Below are 21624 nucleotides of genomic sequence, written 5' to 3'. Positions count from 1 at the left end.
ATGCATCCCTTATTGGCTAATGAGTAAAACCCTGACTGGCCAGGTAGGAAGATGGGTGGGGCTGGGAGATAATTCTGGGAAGAGTAGGCAGAGGCGGAGTCGTCATGGGAACCCAGGAAGAGAAGACTCAAGTCAGGCGTTTTCCAGTAAAATAAGACCACGTAGAAATACATACATTAGTAGTTATGGGTTAATAATTAAGACAGAGTTAGCCATAAGAAGCCCAAGCCAACGGCCAACAGTTTCATAATTAATATAAGTCTCTGATTGTTCATTTGCAGCTAATGAGGCTGTGGGACCAGGCTGGCGGGAAGAATCTTCTACATCAGGCTTTTGTACATTCCTCTAATGAGATGTCTCGTGTTTGTTTGTTTTTGTGTTTTAAGACAGGGTTTCTCTGTAGCCCTGGCTGTCCTGAAACTCAATATGTAGACCTCAAATTCACAGAGATCTGCCTGCTTCTGCCTCCCAAGCACTAGAATTAAAGGCATGCCTAGCACCACCCATCTGAGATGTCTTTTTTAAAAACTGATTTATACAAGTTGTTTAGCTTGGAATAAGCACATTCACTTTTCACCTCGGCATTTCAATATTATTAAAACTTCATATTTTAATAAGATTTCTCTTTGCTTGTGTATGTGCGTGGTATGTGTATGTTTATGTGGTATGTGCAATTGTTTATGTGTACATATGTGTATGACCATAGGCATGTATGGATGGAGGCCCCAGGCTGACGTGAGAGTGTTCATCACTCTTCATCTTGTAGACTAAGGAAAGGCCTCTCAATCTAGCTCTGACACAGCTACCTAGGACCCGTGTGTCTCAGCCTTCCTGGGACGGAGTTATAAGCAGGCTGCTATGCCATGCCCCTGCCATTTATTTACATGGATCGTGAGGGCATGTACAGCAAGCACTTATTCATTAAGCCATCTCCCTTGCCCCCTCAATAAGACTTGTACATTAAAAAAAATAATTGTGAGACCTTTAGAACTACTTCCAACTTGTTTAACGTTAGTTATAGAATATAATTCATATGTAGACACACATCTTTACACAACCCCTCTATACTATTAGAATCTCTGCAATTTTACTTAGCTTCATGATAAGTTTTACGAACATCTCCACACTACTTCTTATATTCACATCTCACATACCAGAAGTATCCCTACAACTAACTTTCCCAAAATGAGTGTACAGCATAAAATTTCAGATCTCTTCTTTATTTTGATCTCCCCACAAACAGAATTTACCTACAAAATAATTTCCCCTGAGAACACTGACTGCAATCATCTTCAGCAGTGATGCATGTTAGAAACTCGGGATCAGGCTTGAGACCTGCTGAGTGAACAATTCGCTACCGACTCCGAGGGCATCACTTGTGATGAGAGCTTCCTAACATTCCAGTGTTTCCTCAAGACCAGGCATAGCTGTTCACACTTTTATTCCAGCAATCTTTGTGAATTGATGCCGGCAAGTTTCAGTTAAGCCAGCGCTACTTAGTGAGAACCTTGACTTTAATATAAAATAAAAATAATTAAAAAAAAAAAAAACACTAGTTAAGAAAATAAGCAGCAGCAGCAGCGGAAAGAGGAAAAGGAGGAGGAGGTGGAGGAAAAGAAAAAGGCAAAGCAAGCATGGTAGCACACGCCTTAAATTCCAGCACCCACGAGGCAGAAACGGAGTCTGTGAATTCAAGGCTAACTGGTCTGTAGCGTGAGTTCCAGGCCATCAAGCCACATACATATTGAGACTGAGTCTTTAAAAAACAGCAACAGCACAACACCGTGAGACCAGTCGTGGGGGTGCATATCTTTAATGCCAGCATTCAAGAGGCAGAGACAGGCAGAGCTCTGTGAGTTCAAGGCTAGCCTGGTCTAAATAGTAAATTACAGGCCTGCTAGAACTACTTTGTCTCAAAAAATAAATAAATAAATAATTAAAATAAATAAAAACAAAGTCTCTGATATCACCACATATCAAGAACACCTGGTTTTGAACTACATTATATTCAGTGTTGGTTTCCCATATGGAGTAATTCCATTTTTTAAGGCAGCCTCGTGTAGCCCAAGATGTTCCAGAACTTCCTATGGAGCTGATGTTGACCTGAACTCCTGATCCTCCTACCTCTCCCTTCCACTTCTATGATACAAGCATGGGACGCCATGCCTCGTTTCCAGTTAGCTTTGCAGTACTTTGCAGAGAACTGAATTCATAGAGCCACGTGCTCTACCATTAGGCTCCATCCTCCACCACCCACTTGTTTTTGGTTACCCCGAAATTCCTCAAAACTCCCGGTATTATAACAATAATAAAAACTAGCAGCTAACATTAACTAAATGTTCCTAAATGTAATTAAAAACTTTGTACACATTCTCTCTCGATATTTCTCTCTGTAAATAGATACTATTATCACCATTCTAACTTTACAAATGAGAAAACTGAGGCAAATAATGAAGCAAGCACTTGCCCAAGGTCCTACAGTTGGCAAATGGCAGAGCCTGGATGCAGATGCAGATAATTAATCTGACTCCAAACTTCCTTTTCTTTTGTTTTTAGTACAAAACAATAACATCATCATTCAAATTTTTTTTTCATTTTCAATGGTACTGGAGAACTGAGGAAGGTATGTACTTTCAGTTTACAGCTTCGTGATGGAAACTCAGCATTTTAACATATCCAAACTATCTTTTACCACACCACACTGTTAATTGGCAGAAATCTCTTTTGAGAAAATGTAGGATCTAGTTACAGAAAACAGACCCATGAAACTGTTTTCAATCAAGACAAGGGGTTTCCAAAATGAAAGGCTTGAAAAAAGGCTATTTCTAAAGTATAAATAAGGTTGTTTTTTACGAAAACACCCAATGAACCACTGCAAAAGCGTGTTTTGTGTCCTCAGCAATCCATTAACTTACCACTACAACTGAGAACAGCTGAGGACATACTAAAATCTACACCTGTGCTCTTCCCTGACAACAGTTTTATAATTAGACCTAACTCGATATACCCTCTCACGTGCACTGTGCTACCGAATGGACACAAGTCGGAGCAGCTGTCCTACTGGCCCATTCTTGAAGCGCTTACAGCCTGAGCTCAGGAAGGCACACAAGTGAGCAGAATTCCATGTGACCAGTGCTGATACAGGTAATACACGAAGGTGACATCAGAACAGAGAGGGGACAGGCCTTCCAAGTTTTCCAGGAAATAACTGTTAAATTTAGTGTTAAAGAATCAGAGGTTTAGCCTGGTGGTGGTGGTCTACGCTTTTGATCCCCAAGACAGAGTCAGGAGTTTGACGTCAGTCTGATCTACAAAGCTCGTTACAAGATAGCTGATGCTACACAGGAGACTCTGTCTCAAACAAACAAAACAATTAAGAAAGAATAGGGGTTTTTCTGGAAATACTTCTTAGTTAAGGGATAATCAACTACCGGTTTGCAGATTAATGGGAATGTGTTCCTAAAACCTGCCTTGTGATTATCCTTGCCATGCCCAGAGAAGAGCAGAGCAAGTCACACAGAAAATCTGGACGCTGTTTTTAAAAAATATTTATTTGTATTCTATGTATATGAGCATTTTGTCTTCCGTATGCATGTGTGTGCCTGGTGCCTGAAGAGGCCAAGAGAGGGTGTCTTCTGCAAGAGCGGCCACTGAGCCATCTTAACCACTGAGCCATCTCTTCAGCCCCTGGAAGTCACTGCTTCTTTTTCCCTCCTATTTGTCGACTAGTGATCAAGTCTCGTCTACTTTGGCATATACAGATTTGGAATTACCTACCCACCCCCCATTCCTACTACAGCCACCTTCATTTCAGGCTGCAGCTTTCCTGGCCTTGGTAAGTGTAATCATTATCTCTTTACTAGCTACAAAACCAAGTCTGACCCTGAAAATTCTTCAGTGGTGCTCCTTCTATCTGGCCCTTTCCAGCTTCTAGCTGCCACTATGCCAAACTTGCTGTAAACCCTGGAAAGTGCCATGTATGTCTGGGTCTGCATAAACACCATATTCAAGCTACCTGGCACCTGTGGTCTGCAATTCTACCCTTCCCTTGCAAACACCCGCTCAGATTTAAGCAACCTAAATAAATAAATGAATGAATGAATCGAATGCCGCTACTTTGTCAGCCTCTTCTCCGTTTGCTCTTTGGTGTATACCATGCCATACCACCTTATCAGGACACTTATCACAAATAATTTCATCTCCATTACTCTGTAATTGTCTGTTCACCTGGTTCTCTAAGACTTTCAACATCAATTTAGCAAGTACAGAAACTGTCACATAGGAAGCAATCCAGAAATACCAAATGAAGAAATGAATGATGAACAGAGAGTTAAACCTAAGAAAGCTGATGGGACAATCAGAGATCATGGAGAAAGGACAGAACACTGAATTCCCACCTTTAATGGATGGAAATAAGAAACTGGGGAAGGGAACAGAATGGACAAAGAAGAAGGAAACATCTAGGATCATACAGTGCTGTTACCCCAAGGGAAAATGCAGGTGGCCAGCAGCATCAAACAGTCAAACTGGTCAAAGGTGGGAAGGCAGACAAGGCCACTGCTTCAAAGGAGGCTTGTGGTGATCTTTATACCCCTAATGCTAAGCCTGCTCCCACCTTACTCCATCACCAATTTTCTCAGTCATTTTGAATTTAGGACTTACAAATGTCCAATAGTATAAAACTTACCTGTGCAGAATTTTTCTCCATGGTTAATTTTTTTTTTAAATGGACACTATGCAAAAACCAAAAAAAACCTACCATGCCGATATAACCAAGGTTTTTTTGGGGGAGGGGGAATCTTGATTGTACTATTTCTTCTGTCATTTTATATTTTTATAGGATTTTACACGGTTTTAAAAGTTTGTTTTTTTTTTTAACATGTTTGAGTGTTTACCTGCAGATATGGGCACCACTTGCGTACCTGATGCTTGCAGAAGCCAAAGGAGAGCATGAGGTTCTCTGGGACTGGTATGAATGCTTGTGAGCCGCCATGCGGTGCTGGCAACTGGTGGGGTCTTCCACACAAGAGCACAGTGCTCTTGTCCTCTGAGCCATCTCTCCAGCCTCACACAAATGGTTCTTGTTGTTGTTGTTGTTGTTATTTGTTTGTTTTTCTCATGAAACTCTATATCCTAATTACTTTTGGGATGGTGAAAGGTGGCTCGCTATCACTGATTGTCTTATCTTGATTCATTTAGGCCTGGTTTTAGCTCTTTCATGTTTAGTTTTTCATGTTTTGGCTGCCAAAAATATGTTAGACACTAGATATAGAAACATCTATACAAGGCTGTAGAATTTTTCCTTAGGTATTAACTTTTTGTTGAACTCTGGCTGGTTTGGAATTTGGTATGTAAACCAAGCTGGTTTGAAACTCACTGATCTGCCTGCCTTAAAGGTGTACTGCAGCTACACCCAGCTTAGGTTTTTAATTGAATCTCTTCAATTAAAGTTAGATGAAATGACTTGTAATTTAATAAGGTCTAAATTGCAACATCAAGCAGGCTTGTCTGATAATTTGCTATAGCTTAAAAAAAAGTGAGCTAAAGTTTTCAATCCTCATCTGAGCAATGCTTCACTCAGGGTCTGCATAAAACCTCAGCCAATTCAAGCTTTCTTTGCTCATACCCTTGCCAACATGGGTAGTTTTATTTTAATCTTCCCATCTAATAAGTAAAATATTATATTATTATATTTATTTCACAGTAGTGAATTAAGTGACATTTATATTTACTGGCATTTTTAACATTTTATTACACTTATGTGTTATTTATTCATAAATTGCATATGCTGTGTGTACATGCACATGCTTGTGTCACAGAACATGTGTGGAAGTCAGAGTAATTTCTTGGTTTGGACGGCTGGGTTTCAGAGGTCAAACTCCGGTCACCTGGCTGGGCAGCAAGCACTTTTACCCGCTGAGCTATTTTGTGCTCCTCTGCTAGCATTTCTTTATTATTGACTATTCATATGCATTTCATATTTTTCCAGTAGGGAGAGATGACTAGTTTCTAGGAGCTCTTTATATTCATATTAATTACCTGTTACAAATGCTTTCCATGGCTTTTTATTTACAGTTTAATACAAAGGGATTCTTTTTAGTTTAGACTATCACATCCTCCTTTATCTCTAATTTAGAATCACATCCTACACTTGAAGGTTACATGGATTGCCACTGGTACTGCTGTGGTCATCTACTCAACCATCATGGACACATTAACAGAGCCTACCTTCCCCCAAACTTGTCATTACAATTCCAACAGTGGTCAGTGAAAAACATAAATTTAAAACTAAGGCCTATTGTCTTTTACTTCAATGTTGGCTGCTAGACAACTTAAAGAAAACAGTTCTGAATTTAGAAAATCCATTCAAAATTCCCTTCAACCCACAGGAAGCACAGACCTCTTGCTAGTGATCACCCACCTCTCAAGAACCTGTTAGGGATCCTTATGATAGGACAGGACTGAATGAAGCGTCTCCTAACTGGGTCCCATCGTATTTTCTTCTTACCTGTCACCACAATCATCAGCAGTGAGTCAGACACATACAACACATGGCAAATAATACATCGTTACTGTATTATAAAGACAGAAAAACAGGGAACAAAACAATACTTGAATACAGAAGGAAAGTGATATAAAGTATCATTTAACTCTGGAAGTTAAAATGAAATAATACATAAGCAGCGATGAAAGCCTTCAACTCTTACCCCAAACAATACACTCATGTGCACCTCTTTTGAGCTGCTTCAATAGCATATACACTCAAGTAATCACCATTGCCATCTTGTGGCAAAAATTTACCAGGAATTTTAGAAGCAATTAGAAAAGGAGCTCTACCCAAAAGCACCAGGCATAACACAGACTCCTCTGCTCAAGGCTTGGTGCCCTTCTTTACTGGTTAGGAAGCAATGGACACCGCCTTTAATAATAAGAAAGTCTCTGGTCTTATTAAAATTAGATGATAACCAAGTCAAACAAACATTTGCTACCAGGGCACCTCCATGTAGCATAGGGAGCAGGAGTACTTTGCTTTCCTAGGAAGCAAATTAGCTCCACACTGACCCCCAATTAAAATTTGTTTTCTTACAAATAGCAGGAAAATATAATGCACTAAAAGAACTGTTCAAAGGAGCAATTTTCTCTTTCCAAAGGTTTGAGACTCGCCATTAAAATCGCTCTTGTCAAAAACAAAAGTGACCAGTGTTGGCATAACACAAAGTTTAGGAAGCACTTCCACACACATTGTATCACGGAACCCCCTCAACAATCCAGAGGTCCTCCGCACTCTTTTAGGCACCTGCTATGCCCGGATCCCTGTGTTAGGACCTAGAGCTGCAAAAGAAGGGGATGACTCATCCTACCTGGAAGAACGCATGCACAGGTAAGCAAAAGATTTGTATAAACAAACAATCACAGTGAAGTAAGTATAACAAGGGCTATAAAACCTGCCACAGATCTCATCGTAGTCGTCACTATGTTAGGAAGGAAGCAAGGAAAACTGATGGGTGGCGGAAGGCGAGGAGCTGGCCCAACTAACATCCCCTCTTTCCACTCTATCACACCTACCCTGGCTCCAATTCCCACATCCAGTAGATGTTGTTTTAAGAGATTGGAATTATACTCAGATGCTCAGCAGCGCTTTGCTTGTTTAGTCAAACACTGACAAGGACAAACACAAACTCTGTTTAAAGCAGCAGCATGACCTTCACAATACTGTGGAGAGACACAGGGAACTTCTACTCTTGCAAAGGGTTCCAATTTCAATGCTTTAAACTCTTTTAAGTCTGTGGTTCCCAAATGCTGGTCTCTAGTTCACTTCTAGGTTAAGGTGAAATTCCTAGCCCAATATAAGATGATAAAAATATGGACAAAAAGCTAACATGTTCTCTTCAGAGGTCTATCCTTTTGTATTGTTAAATATTCTTTACTTCCTAAGAGGATGGGGATAGAAAATTTTATTTGGTTTTATTTCTAAATGTCTTTGCCTAGAAAAATAGAAAATTTGCAAACCTAAATTTACTCTAAACTACACCACACACATGCATTTTTAAATGTACAAGTTATGGCATTCAAAACCCTGGAGAACCACTGCTTTGAATCAATACGATATGAAACCAACACAGGAAGCCATACTGCCAAGGGGTACTAGCATATGCAAGAGACTTCTCTTATTCTCACTTACGTTCCGAGTAGAAAAACAAGACAAGACACACAAAACAATTGAATAGCAATACAAGACAGAATATAACATGAGGTTAGCTTACATTTGACATTTTCATGTATCAAACGCGTTGAAGTGTACATACCCTTTGACCCAGCTATTCCACTTCTAGGGATCTATTCCTAAAGAAACAATCACAGATGCATAGAAAGATGTATGGACAAATATTAACTGTGGTAATATTTATAATGGTAAAAAAATAAAAACACTTTCAATGTCCAACAATAGGGAGATGGTTAAGTATGTCAGTTAAACATACTTAAATACATCCATATGCTACACACCACTTAAAAGTTTATATGACTATTAACATTAACAAACATTCACAATATTTTGCAAATGATCAGTTACAAAGTAGTATTATAATATAAAATTTTAGTTAAAAAAAGTATATGTTCATGAAAAATATAAAAAAGATAAACAACAAAATTTAATTATGATTATCTTTAGGTGGATTTTATGAGTGTTTTTTCCCTTTGCGCTCGTCTTTATTTTTTAAGTATTCTCATCAAGTACACATAACTTTTGGACTGGAAAAAAAATACCATATTACTTTAATTTTTTGAAAATATAATTTAAAAAATATTGGAAAGAAACACACCAAACTGTTAACAGTGTAGTTAAGATGTAGGTTGGGGTAATTATTCCTTCTATATTAGCCAAAAGTTATATGGCCTATTATTTACACGAAATAATATAGTCATATGAATTTTTTGGTTTTTTTGTTTGTTTGTTTGTTTGTTTGTTTTTTAATTTTTTGAAACAGGGTCTCACTGTGTATCCTTGGCTGGCTTGGAACTCACTCTGTAGACCAGGCTGGCCTTGAACTCACAGAGATCCGCCTGTATCTTCCTTACTTGGACTAAAGGTGTGCGCCACCACACCTGGCTGCCATGTGAAACGTAAAACTACTTTAGAATAATATTGAAGTAACACTAAAAATTAGTGAATCAAAGCTGTAATCAAAGATGTTTTGGAGAGCTGGGTGTGTAGCTCAGTATAGCGCACACTTGACCAGCATGCACAGGACCCTAGGCTCGATCCTAAGCCCCACCCCATTTTGTTTTATTAGAACTTCTGTTAGACATCTTTGGCATGTTTCTCTCACAGCAACCAACATATTATTTCTGTCTCGGAAGAAGCTAATGCTAGCTCCATGGAAGTTATTCCATCAAAGTGGGTGCTGAGTTCAGGACCCGTGTGCTCTTAGTCACCCAAAGAGCAGAGAGAGAGGGGGAAACAGAATAAAGAAGGGGAAGGAGAGGAAAGGCACAGTAGCATAGCACTAACAACATAACAATAACATGCACATGCACTTCTGTATTTTTAAAGAAACGTGCACCTTTTAAATTTCACATAAATTTATTCCTGACCTAAACTTCTAATCATTAAAATTTACACAAACATTAAGCTCTTGTGGTGGAACTCAAACAAACTACAAATTTCCACTAGTGCTTATTGTAAAAGGAATATGCACAAAGCAAAATATCATGTCCCCAATGAGCTAATCAATATTTTGCCTGCTAGCTTTATTTCTTTTTTACAAAATTTACTTCACCATAGACACTGACTATAAATAAAGGCTTAGAAAGACACAAGCTAACTCACCTTCTCCCCAAATCATAAATAATGTCATCTTTTTATAAATCTACAATAGAAGCTGGATGTGACAAGCACCTCCTTAGCACAGTAGGCAGCCCATCAGTCTTATAATCTGAAAGTCCTGAGCTTGAACCTCAGAGGGGGCAGCCACAGTACACTGCCAGGTGGTGGCGGCCCATGCCTTTAGTCCCAGAACTCAGAAGGCAGAGACAGGGAGATCTCTGTGAGTTCGAGGCCAACCTGGTCTACAGAGTGAGTTCCAGGACAGGCTCCAAAGCTACAGAGAAACCCTGTCTTGAAAAAAAAACAAAACAAACAAAAAAGAAGCAGCTGTGGTTGTGCACACCTTTAGTCCCAGCACTTGGGAGGCAAAGGCAGGCGGATCTCTGTGAGTTTGAGGCCAGCCTGGTCTATAGAATGAGTTCCAGGACAACTAGGGTTGCATGGAGAAACCCTGTCTTAAAAATCAAAACAAAACAAACAAAAAAATCTAAAATAGAAAGAAAGAAAAAAAAATGTCCTAATAGACTAAAACTATAAGGAACCAGTGAGCGATGAACAGAAAAAGAAAAAGCTGAGGGAACAGACTAAGAAGTCAGTCCCATAGAACCAAGAAGAGGAATGGATGAGTGCTGATGTCACTGGTTTAAACAGGTGAGCTCAGGCTGCAGAGGGAGACAGCAGGAAGCTGACTGTAAAACTGACCACATAGCTGATTGGTGATGCACAGAAGTTAAATTACAGATCAACCCCTCCCACCTAATTATCTCTTTTAAGGAGACGTATTTGCTCCCAGATAGGAATGGTGACAATGACCAAAAATGTGCTCCCCAGGTAGAACACAATGAGCAGTTAATCTGAGACAGCAAGAGCCCTGTGTGGATGTCAGCAATCTGGCAGGCTAAGGGGCAGCTGCAGTAGAGAATGGTAGGTATCAGGTAGACTCTGCTTCATCCTTCAGCCCTCTCTCATCCTACCACAGTCGATATGGATCTGTACAATACACTGATGGAAAGTCACAGGAAAGCTAGCAAAGACTCTCAAAGCAGGATGAACCAGCATAAAACCAAGACCCAAACATGAAAAAAGTCAGAAGGGTTTAAAAAGTTAAGATACCAAAGAGAACAATTTGAAGTACTGTTTTGTTGTTTACAGAAATGAACACATGAACTTAAGCTTCACATGGAAACAGAAGGGGCCCAGAGCACCACAACAATCTGAAAGGAAACTGGAAGACTAACACCTTCTACTTCCACACTTTCCAAGGGTGCAGCATTCAAAGCCACCGGTCCTGGCATAAGGAAGAGCTCTCATAAAGAAATCATTTCCAGTGAGATCTCACCAGGAGTTTGAGGCCAACCTGGTCTGCGTGGAAAGTTCTAGGGCATCCAGGACTATATAATCAGACCTTCTCTCAAAAAACCTAAAAAACTAAGTAAATACATGTGAGAATTTAAAGATAAACTCAAAACACCTATGATCCATTAAAATAACAAGGAAATTAAGTGATTAAGCCTTAAGGGTATCAAGAATTATCTTTTCAACACATGGTCCTAGGACAAATATATATATACTTCTGCCTAGAATTACTTGAGGAGGGAGGTGTTGTTTTGTGTTTTGAAACAGGGTTCTCACTCTGTGACGAGGTAGGCTTTAAGTTGGTTGGTTACAGTTCTCCTTTCTCTTGCCTCCTGAGGGCTGGGATGATAGGCATGTACCTCCATGTTCTACCTTTAACCCTAGAATTCTACACTGGTCTCTTATTCGTGTATGAAGGAGGCATTTTTGGATGTGTAAGTACACACACACACAAACTGCTCCCTCAGAAGTCTGGTAAGAATTACTCAAACTATACACATGGAATAAAAAATAACGGCACAGAAAAGAGTAAGAGGTAAAGCCCCAGTACCAATGAGCACTGGTGAGGGGGAAATAACACAACCCAACCTTACTAACATTCAGGGATACAATCAGCTTGGGCTAGAGTAAGGCTGTCTCAAAAGTACACATGTAAAAAGCCAGGCATGGTGGAGCATGCCTTTAATCCCAACCCTCAACAGCCTAGCCTGGTCTACTTGGTAAGTTCCAGGCCAGCCAAGATTACATAGTTATCCCCTCCCCATCTCAAACACACACACACACACACACACACACACTCACACACATTCACTCTCTCTCACACACACACACTCACACACAGACACACACTCTCTCTCTCATACACACACAGACACACACACACTCACACACATTCACTCTCTCTCTCACACACACACTCTCTCTCTCCCTCTCTCTCACACACACAGACACACACACTCACACACACAGACACACACTCTCTCTCTCTCCCTCTCTCTCTCGCTCACACACACATGCACACTCAGGACAACATGACTCCCTCAGATCAATGTTTAAGAGCACTTGCTGCTCTTGCAGAGGTCACCTGTTCAGTTCCCAGCACCCACATGGTAGAATCTCAAATGAGAAAATGCTTTTCTAAGACCATGCAATAGATAAGCCTGTAGGGCATTTTCTTAGTGATTGGCGTGGCTCATGGTCTGCTGTGCGGCCTACTGTTGTCACACGCCTTTAATCCCAGAATTTGGGGCAGAGGCAAGCAGATCTCTGTGAGTTTGAGGCCAGCCTGATCTACAGAGTGAGTTCCAGGACTGCTGGGGCTACACAGAGAAACCCTATCTCAAAACAAACAAACAAACAAAAAAAAAAAAATGCAAGAAAGCAGATTGAACAAGCTCTCCATCAGCTCCTACCTCCAAGTCCCCTTCTCTGTTTGAGTTCCTGCCGTAATTGCATTCGATGATGGACTGACTGTGCTATGGAAATGTGAAATAAACCTTTTCCTTCCCAAGTTGCTTTTACCACAGCAACAGAAACCCTAACAAAGACAATAGGTAAACAACTGTACACACAAAAATAAATAACTCTTTAAAAAATATTCTTTATAAACTATGTATCTCTGAGTGGTGGGGGCCCAAGCCTTTAATCTAGCATTTAACAGAGGCAGGGGAATCTCTGAGTTCAAAGTCAGCCTGATCTACAGAGACAGTTCCAGGACAGCCAGGGCTACACAGAGAAACCCTGTCTCAAAAAATGAAAACAAAACAAAGACTGTGTCTCATTCATCCATCAGAACAGGGACAATTTAAAAAGTGGTAGCGCTGAGCTGTGTAGTGTTGGTGCATGCCTTTAGTCCCAGCACTCAGGAGACAGAGGCAGGTGGATCTCTGAGGTCGAGGCCAGCTTGGTCAGTTCCAGGACAGCCAGGGCTATATAGAGAAACCCTGTCTCAGGGAGAGAGAGAGGGAGGGGAGGGAGGGAAAGGAAGGGAAGGGGAGAGGGAGCCAGAGAGAAGGTGAATACTGCTTTGTTGAAGAGAATGCAGAAGTCATAGTAAACAAAGGGACTATGCAAGGTTCCGCCATCACAGATCAGTCACAAGAGTGTACAGACTTGTGACCCAGGGTTGCCTCCAATGCAGGCAGCACTGCATGGTTCTCCAGTGTATTTGTAAAATATAACAGCCATTAAAGAGTCTTTGATCAGCCAGGCAGTGTGGACACGCCCATCACTCAGGAGGCTGAGGCAGGCAGATCACTGGGAATTCAAGACCAGCCTGATCTATATTGTAAGCTCCAGGACAACCAAAGTTACACACATAGTGAGACAACACTCACCACCACCCCTGCTTTTAAGAGAGAGAGGAGAGATCTGACTCACGCCTCTTTCATTAAGAGTAGTCCTTAGGAGGGAGCATCAGTTCCATTTCATTTTGAAACAAAGCAGTAAATAAACAGCAAATTAAAATATAACTCATAATGCCATGTTGTACTACGTGTTCTAGTTTGATTAGCCACAGCATTGCACATACATACATGGAAACAACTGCACACATTACTAGCACTATTACAAGAACTCATTTAATCCTCTCCACAACTCTATGAAATGGATACGACCGTGATTCCCAATTTACAGAGGGAATTAAGAATAGTGAGATTAAGTAATTTGTATAAGAGCACCTAAGTACCATATGAAAAGTCTAGAATTTAAACCTGTGCTTTTGTTTGTTTGTTTGTTTGTTTGTCGAGATAGATCTCTGCATGAGGCTTCCGTTTACCTGGAATCTGCTTTTATATAGCCCAGGCTGGCCTTAAAATCTTTCTGCTTCAACCTCCCCGGGGAGTTCTGGGGTTACCAGCACTATTCATCACCAAGCCCAGCTAAACCAATGCATTTGAATCTAAATCTCTCTTAACTACTATACAATCATGCTCTTGATCATAATTAAATGTGGTACCTAAACAGGTACGCCTCATAAAGGCATTTAATTAATACTTGCTGAATGAATACTAGGACACTGGCTCTCAGTAAAAAAAGTAAGTCTAACTCCCAAAGGAGTTACTGTTTCAAAATTTGGATATTATCTCCATTATACTGCCACATTACCAAATCTCAATAAAAATCAAAACCAAGGTAGGTCTTGTGACTGACAGAATATGGTAACATTAAGCCAGGAGGTGGTGGCAGGCCTTAAACCCAATATGCAGGAGACAGAGGCAGGCAGATCTCTGAGTTTGAGGCCAGATTTATTTTTTTTATTTATATACACACACACACACACACACACACACACACACACACACACAAACATTTTATATCGCACCAAAGTTTTAGGAGTTAAACAAAACAAAAACTATTAATTAAGAACAACTGAGATGAGAGCTGGAATTATGACTTTGAGGTCTACCTAGGCTACACAAAACCTTGTTCAAAACAATCAAGCAAACAAACTGTTGCTAGCCCACACATGCACTCTGATGCTGCCCTTATAAACTTTCTAGCTAGGGTGTGAAGAGCTGCTGACTACTTCTTCCCTACTACACTTCCATAATACTAACAGCAAACATCTTTTTTTTTAAAGACTTATTTATTAATTATGTAAAAAAAAAAAAAAAAAAAAAAAAATTCTGACTCCATGTGTGCCCACAGGCCAGGAGAGGGCACCAGATCTCATTATAGATGGTGGTGAGCCATCATATGGTTGCTGGGAACTGAACTCAGGACCTCTGGAAGACCAGCTTGTGTTCTTAACCAATGAACCATCTCTCCAGCCCCCAGCAAACAGATCTTAAGGAGTATACTGAGGCAAAGCAATTACCTGTCCTGAGACATTAGATATCTATCACTTCCAAGTCTAACTGTACCTTATACGTTTATGTCCATATATGTTCATTTATAAACCATCTCAGTTTGGGGGGACTAGGAAAACAGCAAGCAGGTAAGGGCAGAAATGGCTAGTTCTCGCCTTTTCCATTGTTTGATAACCCTGTTCTTTCTGAACAGGCTGGTGGTCCTTTCTGGTCTACACAGCTTTCTCTTGCCATGCTGCAGTAGTTGTCCTGGAACTTGCTCTGTAGAGCAGGCTGGTCTTGAACTCACACACATCTGCCTACCTCTGCCCCCAGAGTGCTAGGGTTAAAAGCCTGTGCCAGCACCGCCTGGGTTTCTTTCATTTTCTCATTCCTCCAATATTACTCTAGTTTTTGTAGACCAAGGCAGGCTATCCTAGAACTTTCTTCTATAAACATGAAGTAATCACAATCTGAGCTGGTCTTTGTCATTTTTGTTTTGTTATTCAAGTATCCCTTCTCTGAAAAAAGCAGGCTCATTAAAGTGAGGAGTTTCTGTCTCTGGGGGAAAGAAAGGGCACAAACAGATGTGACCCTGAAATCACTGTCATCTATGGAAATGAGTGATTCTTACCTAGACTATTCTTGAGAAATTAGCTAAAATTTGCATATATTAATCAAAAAGTATTGTAATTCATAAACCTGTTAGACTGAAATAGTACATTTGAATCTAATAAATATAAAATCCCTGGGAACACTCTGGTTTAAAATAATATCATATATTCTTAATGTTTATGAATGTCTACCAAAACTTCAACATAAAAACTCCACCCAGGGCTGGAGACATGGCTCAGTGATTAAGACTACTTCCTGCTCTTCCAGAGGACCTGGGCCCTGTTTTCACTCCAGTTCCAGGGCATCTGAGGTCATCTGCCAGCCTCCTTGGGTACCAAGCAGGCACATAGTGCACATACACACATGTAGGCAAAACACACATAAAACACATAAATCTTAAAAAAAAAAAAAAAAAAAAACCACTCTACCCTTTGGGCCCAGTTTAATATTTTGATAGGAAGAATTAACTCTAAATACTCCATATAACATGCATACTGGATAGTTTTTCAAGCTCCAAAATCATACAATTCTCTTTAATCCTAGCACTGGGAGACAGTACAGAATGAGTTCTAGGACAGCCCTGACTACACAGAGAAATCCTGTCTCAAAACAACAGGGCTGGAGAGATGGCTCTGTGGTTAAGAGCACTGATTGCTCTTCCAAACAACCCAGGCTCAGTTCCCACACCCACATGGCAGCTCACCAGTCTCTATAACTCTAGTCCCAGTGGATTTACCTCCCTCCTGCAGATATGCACGCAGGCCAAATACCAACACACATAAAAATTAAATGAATAAATAAGAATTACTTTAAAAAACAACAACAAAAAAGATTTCTAAGGTCTTTTCAACATCTCAGGATTCAAAGAGGTGTCAGAGAGGGAAAAAAAATCAAGTATCATTCTAAAACCTTTCTCATGATTTATAAGGTTGTTTTCTGCCTTCATTTACAGTCCAAATTTTTCTGCAAATGTGTCTATGGTGAAATATAAACTACAGTCATAAAATCTATTTATGCATGCCTTTTTCTGTTAGAGGTGATGGTTTTGTGTGGCTATTTTTGTTACTTTGGTTCTAAGATGTCATGGACACTAAGCACATGCTCTACTTCACAGCTACACTCCCAACTCCTCATTTCTTGATTCAGTGTCACCTCCATTCTTTTTACCAGCAAAAAATCCTAAAAAAGAAAACTGGGTGGGGCTGGAGAGGTGGCTCAGCAGTTAAGAGCAATTGATGACAACGGATGCTCCTGCAGAAGACCCAGGTTCAGTTCCCAGCACCATATGGCTCACAACCATCCAAAAGTAATTAAATGTAATTTTAAAAATATTTAATAAGAAGACCAGATGTGGTGGCTAATGCCTGTAATTCCAGCATTTAAGAGGCTGAGACTGTGCTAGGTGGTGGGTTTCAAGCCACCCCAGACTACAGGCTACTCCCTTGTCTCAAAAAAAAAAAAAAAAAAAATCTTCAAATGTGTCGGCTATGACTGAGGATACAGCTCAGTGGTACTTGACTAGCATGTACGAGGTCCTGGGTTCAACTCCTGCATCAACTTGACCCCACCCCCAAAAGGTACTTTTTAGCAAGGCCTAGGATACACACCTTATGAGCACAGTGCTCAGGGAAGTGAAGCAAGGACTGCCATGAGCCAGAAGCCAGAGTTTTGTCTAAAAAAAACAAGGAGTAGCCAGGCATGGTGGTGAATGCCTTTAAAATCCCAGCACTAGGGAGACAGAAGCAAGTGTATCTATGTGAGTTCAAGGCCAGCCTGATCTATGTGGGACCTCCAGGACAGCCAGCCAAAACTACATGGAGAGACCTGAGGGAAAAACCAAACCCTCTAGGTATTGGTTTGAATGAGAAGGCCCCCAGAGCACATATATTTGAATGTTTGGTCCCCAGTGGGTGGAAATGTTGAGAAGGGTTAGACTGGATGGCCTTGTTGGAGGCGTGTCACCGGGGTGGTTTTGACAGCAATAGAAGAGTTCCTCAGACAAGCAGGAAGGAGAGACAGAAGTTCAAGGTCTTTCTCAGCTACAGTGAATTCAAAGACAGTATGAACTACATGAGATTCTACCTCAAAAAAAAAAAAAAAGTATTAACTATGAATATGGCCAAAGCAGGCATGATGTCTGGGGTGACTTCCGTATGAAGAACTACACTCATAAATACCTATTTTTGAGAGTAGCACAGTGTGCACAACCCTAGTGCAAGTTACACAGGATGCTGAGGCATGAGGACCATGAGTGAGAGATCAGCCTAGAGTACAAAGTTACACAGGATGCTGAGGCATGAGGACCATGAGTGAGAGATCAGCCTAGAATACAAAGTTACACAGGATGCTGAGGCATGAGGACCATGAGTGAGAGATCAGCCTAGAATACAAAGTTACACAGGATGCTGAGGCATGAGGGTCATGAGTTGAAGGCCATCTCAGGAAAGTAAGCCTATTCTTTTCCCGGAGCACAGAAATGTTAAAAGACAACATACCATAGCATTTCCTGTGCACACAAGTGTTTTTCCTGTAAGAGCAGGTAAGTTTCACTTAAAATCATAATTTGGGTCCCTATTTTTCTTTTCCTGACAGGTTCTCACTATGTATCTCTCTGGCTGATGTAGACCTCTATATATAAACCAGGCCGACTTTGAACTCACAGAGATCCACTTGCCTATACCACCTGAGTGCTAGGATTAAAGGTATATGCCACCATGGCTGTCTCAAATCCATAAATTTTTAAATATAGCTTTAACAGGTTATTTTCCTGAATAGTTTAAATATGTATATGTATATAAAACTAAATATATTTTAGTTCTTTTCAAATTATCAAATTCAGAGTGCATACTAGAAAATCCATAGTTCTGCATGAGGTTTGTGTGCATTTTTAAAAGGATTTGCTTCACGTGACACTAAGATATGTATAGTTAGCATTTTAATCAATGATACATCTGATTCAAACTAACAGAGTTGACAGTTTGATGATAAAACCATATGGCAAGAAGCTACTGTGGATAAAAAGGGAAACAACTCACAGAAAAGGCATCATTTAACTCCAAATTATTTTATCATCTCATTTTCTTACTAGTCATCATACTTCTCATTTCATACCTAGGCTTATATTCAATGACCACATCCTAGATAGCATAAATCCAGGCTGGATTCTAAATGTGGCAGGAAGCCAATGAAGAATTATGCTCTAGGAAGCAATACAGATAGAGTTGTGCTTTATAAGATTAATCCTGCTTCAACACAGAGGGTAGATTAGAAAAGAAGACTGATAACAACTATATATATTAATATAGTGCATTTGAAGGTAGCAAAAACCTGAATGTGCTAGTGATAGAATGAATTGGGAGGAACAAGCTGCAGAGCATAGCAGGGTAGTCAAGATGGAGGACTTTTAGAAGCACAGTCTGGACCCAAAGCCTAACTCTGTACCTTCCCAGCTCACAGTCTCACCCTCTGTGTCTCACTGATCTTACCCACACAAGGGGACAAAAATTAGTACCCAATTTACCTATTTACTACTGGGTTATGAGTAAATGGTTATGAAGTACCTAGCAAGAGTACTTGGATTGTTGTTCGGTTGGTAAAGTACCTACCTAGCAGCTGGAAGTCCTTGGAGTCAATGAGTGGCTAGTACTATATAAACCAGGCATGTTGGCCCACATCTGTAATTCCAGCACTCCAGAGGTAGAGGCAAGAAAATCAGATCAAGGTATTCCCAGTTATATAACAAGTTTGAGGCCAGCCTGGTCTTCATGAAACCGTCTCAAAACAAAGAAACAAACAAACAAATGAAAAACAGCCTAGTAAAAAAGCAAGAGTTAAGACAGGCACAGTGGGCCTGGCCGTGGCGGCACACGCTTTAATCCCAGCACTAGGGAGGCAGAGGCAGGCAGATCTCTGTGAGTTTAAGGCCAACATGGTCTACAAAGTGAGTTCCAGAAAAGGCTCCAAAGCTACAGAGAAACCCTGTCTTGAAAAACAAACAAAACAAACAAACAAACAAAAAAGACAGGCACACCTTCATTCCCAGAACATTTGAAGCAGAGCCAAGCAAATTCTGTGAGTTCAAAGCCAGCCTGGTCAATATGATGAGTTCCAGGATAGCCAGAACTACATAATGACTCCCTGTCTCAAAAAAAAAAAAAAAAGAAAGAAAGAAAGAGAGAGAGAGAGAGAAAGAAACAAAAAGCAAGTGCTTACAGTAATACAGACCTATAATTCTATCACTCATGAGCCAGAGGCAGAGATGGCATGAATCTGAGGCTAATCTGTTCTACATAGTGAGTTCCAGATCATTGGGGTAACATCTCAAGATCCTACCTCAAAAAACCAGAGAAGGAAAGGGAAAATGGAAAGGGTTTTTATTGGGGGGGGGGGGAACACAGAAGCCAAGGGAAATGATGCTTCATAATGAAGACAGGTTACATCAGATGGAGGCTGGAGCATCCATGTGATCTGGTACATGTAAGTCCTTCATGTGTGGGAAATGAAAACAATGCCTTCATGACTGTGACTGTAAGAGAAGACAAAAGACAGGCGGATCTCTGTGAGTTCGAGGCCAGCCTGGTGTACAAAGTTCTAGGACAGGCTCCAAAGCTACAAAGAGAAACTCTTTGTTTGAAAAAGTAAAAAGAGATTAGATGGTTAAACATGGTGGCTCATGCATGTAATCTCAGCACTCGGGAGGCTGAGGCAAGAAGATTGCCTCAACAAAGCAACCAATGACACATAGTAAGTTTAAAGCCTGCCTGACCCTGACTCAAAAAAAAAAAAAAAAAAAGGCAGAAAAATCTATTCAAAATCCACATTTGCTAGATTTAAAAACATGAAATTTGCCAGGCAGTGAGTGGTGCCACATCTTTAATCACAGCACTTGGAAGGCAGAGGCAGGCAAATCTCTTTTGAGTTTGAGGCCAACCTGGTCTTCAGAGGGAGTTCCAGGCCATCCAGGGCTACACAAAGAAATCCTGTCTTGAAAAAACAAAACAAAGTTAATTTATTCAATGCAAAATAACCTTGAATTCCATCATCTTGCAAAAGTAACTATGAATGCTGACAATCAATACACACTTATAAACACTTACTATAAGCCAGGCACGAAGGAATATGATGTGCTCTCATTACTTGTAAGGCTGAGGCGAGATCAGAATTCAAAACCATCCTGCTACGTAGGGAGATTTTAGCCTGGGGTACATGAGACCCTATTATGAGCTGTGAAGTATTTGGGTCTCTAAAGAAGAAGACAGATTAAAACTTTTTTAAAATTATGTTTATGTCTGTGCATGGACATTTGTGTGTGTCATGATGAACATGTGCAGGTTGGAGAACAACCTGGGGCTCCAATTCCCTCAATCAGCTAATAAACTGGCAAGCTACAGTGATCCTGCTTCCTCTCCCTCAAGCAGAGGTAAGGGTGTGCGCAGGGGGCACGGTTCAGCACGCAGGGTGCAGTGTTCATGACTGCACAGCAAGGACTCTTAACCACTAAGCCATCTTATTTGATTGCTTGTGCTAACGAACAGACCGATTCCCAAGTTTACATGGAATTGTAAGGGACCCACAAAAGTCCAAATGAACCTTTGAAATAAAACAGGAAGACTCATAATTCTTTAGTTCAAAGTGCCAATAAATGAAGTAGTACGGTAATGACACATGATCAGACATGCAGATAAATAACAGAAGGGAGAAATCAGAATGAGCCCACTTTACCATCAACTGATTTTTGACAAAGGTAACAAGACCATTCAAAAGTGAAAGAAAAGTGATGGAAAGTACTGGAAACAAATGGCACTAGAATGACTGACAGCAAGTACTGAGACAAAGGCAAAACCACAAAGCACTAGGATTCTTACATATCACACCAAAAACACAAACAACAAAAGAAAAAAAAAAAAAAAAGCAATAATTAGATTTTATCAAAATAAAAAAAAAATCAAGCAACACAACTAAAAAGAAAACCATAAAATGAGGAAATGTACATGTAAATGTTAAATCATATAAATAATAAAGGGCTATACCTAGACTATA

General features: G+C 40.3%; 1 protein-coding gene across 2 annotated transcripts in view; it reads right to left on the bottom strand.

Moving 5' to 3' along the window:
- Positions 1-21624, bottom strand: part of Klhdc10 (kelch domain containing 10) — a 53194-nt gene that overhangs the window by 20522 nt on the left and 11048 nt on the right. The window contains exon 2 of one of the 2 annotated variants that reach the window (XM_051175840.1): positions 6422-6508. The exons of the other annotated variant lie outside the window; for it this stretch is intronic. Within the exon in view, the coding sequence (XP_051031797.1) occupies positions 6422-6508 (87 nt within the window). The remainder of the gene's footprint in view (positions 1-6421; positions 6509-21624) is intronic. 2 annotated transcript variants of the gene reach the window in all.

Source organism: Phodopus roborovskii, unplaced genomic scaffold, assembly GCF_943737965.1.
Source record: "Phodopus roborovskii unplaced genomic scaffold, PHOROB, whole genome shotgun sequence".
In the NCBI taxonomy this organism is placed as follows: Eukaryota; Metazoa; Chordata; class Mammalia; order Rodentia; family Cricetidae; genus Phodopus; species Phodopus roborovskii.
The sequence above is the reverse complement of the archived record's forward strand: the minus strand, read 5'-3'. Positions and strand labels throughout refer to the sequence as shown.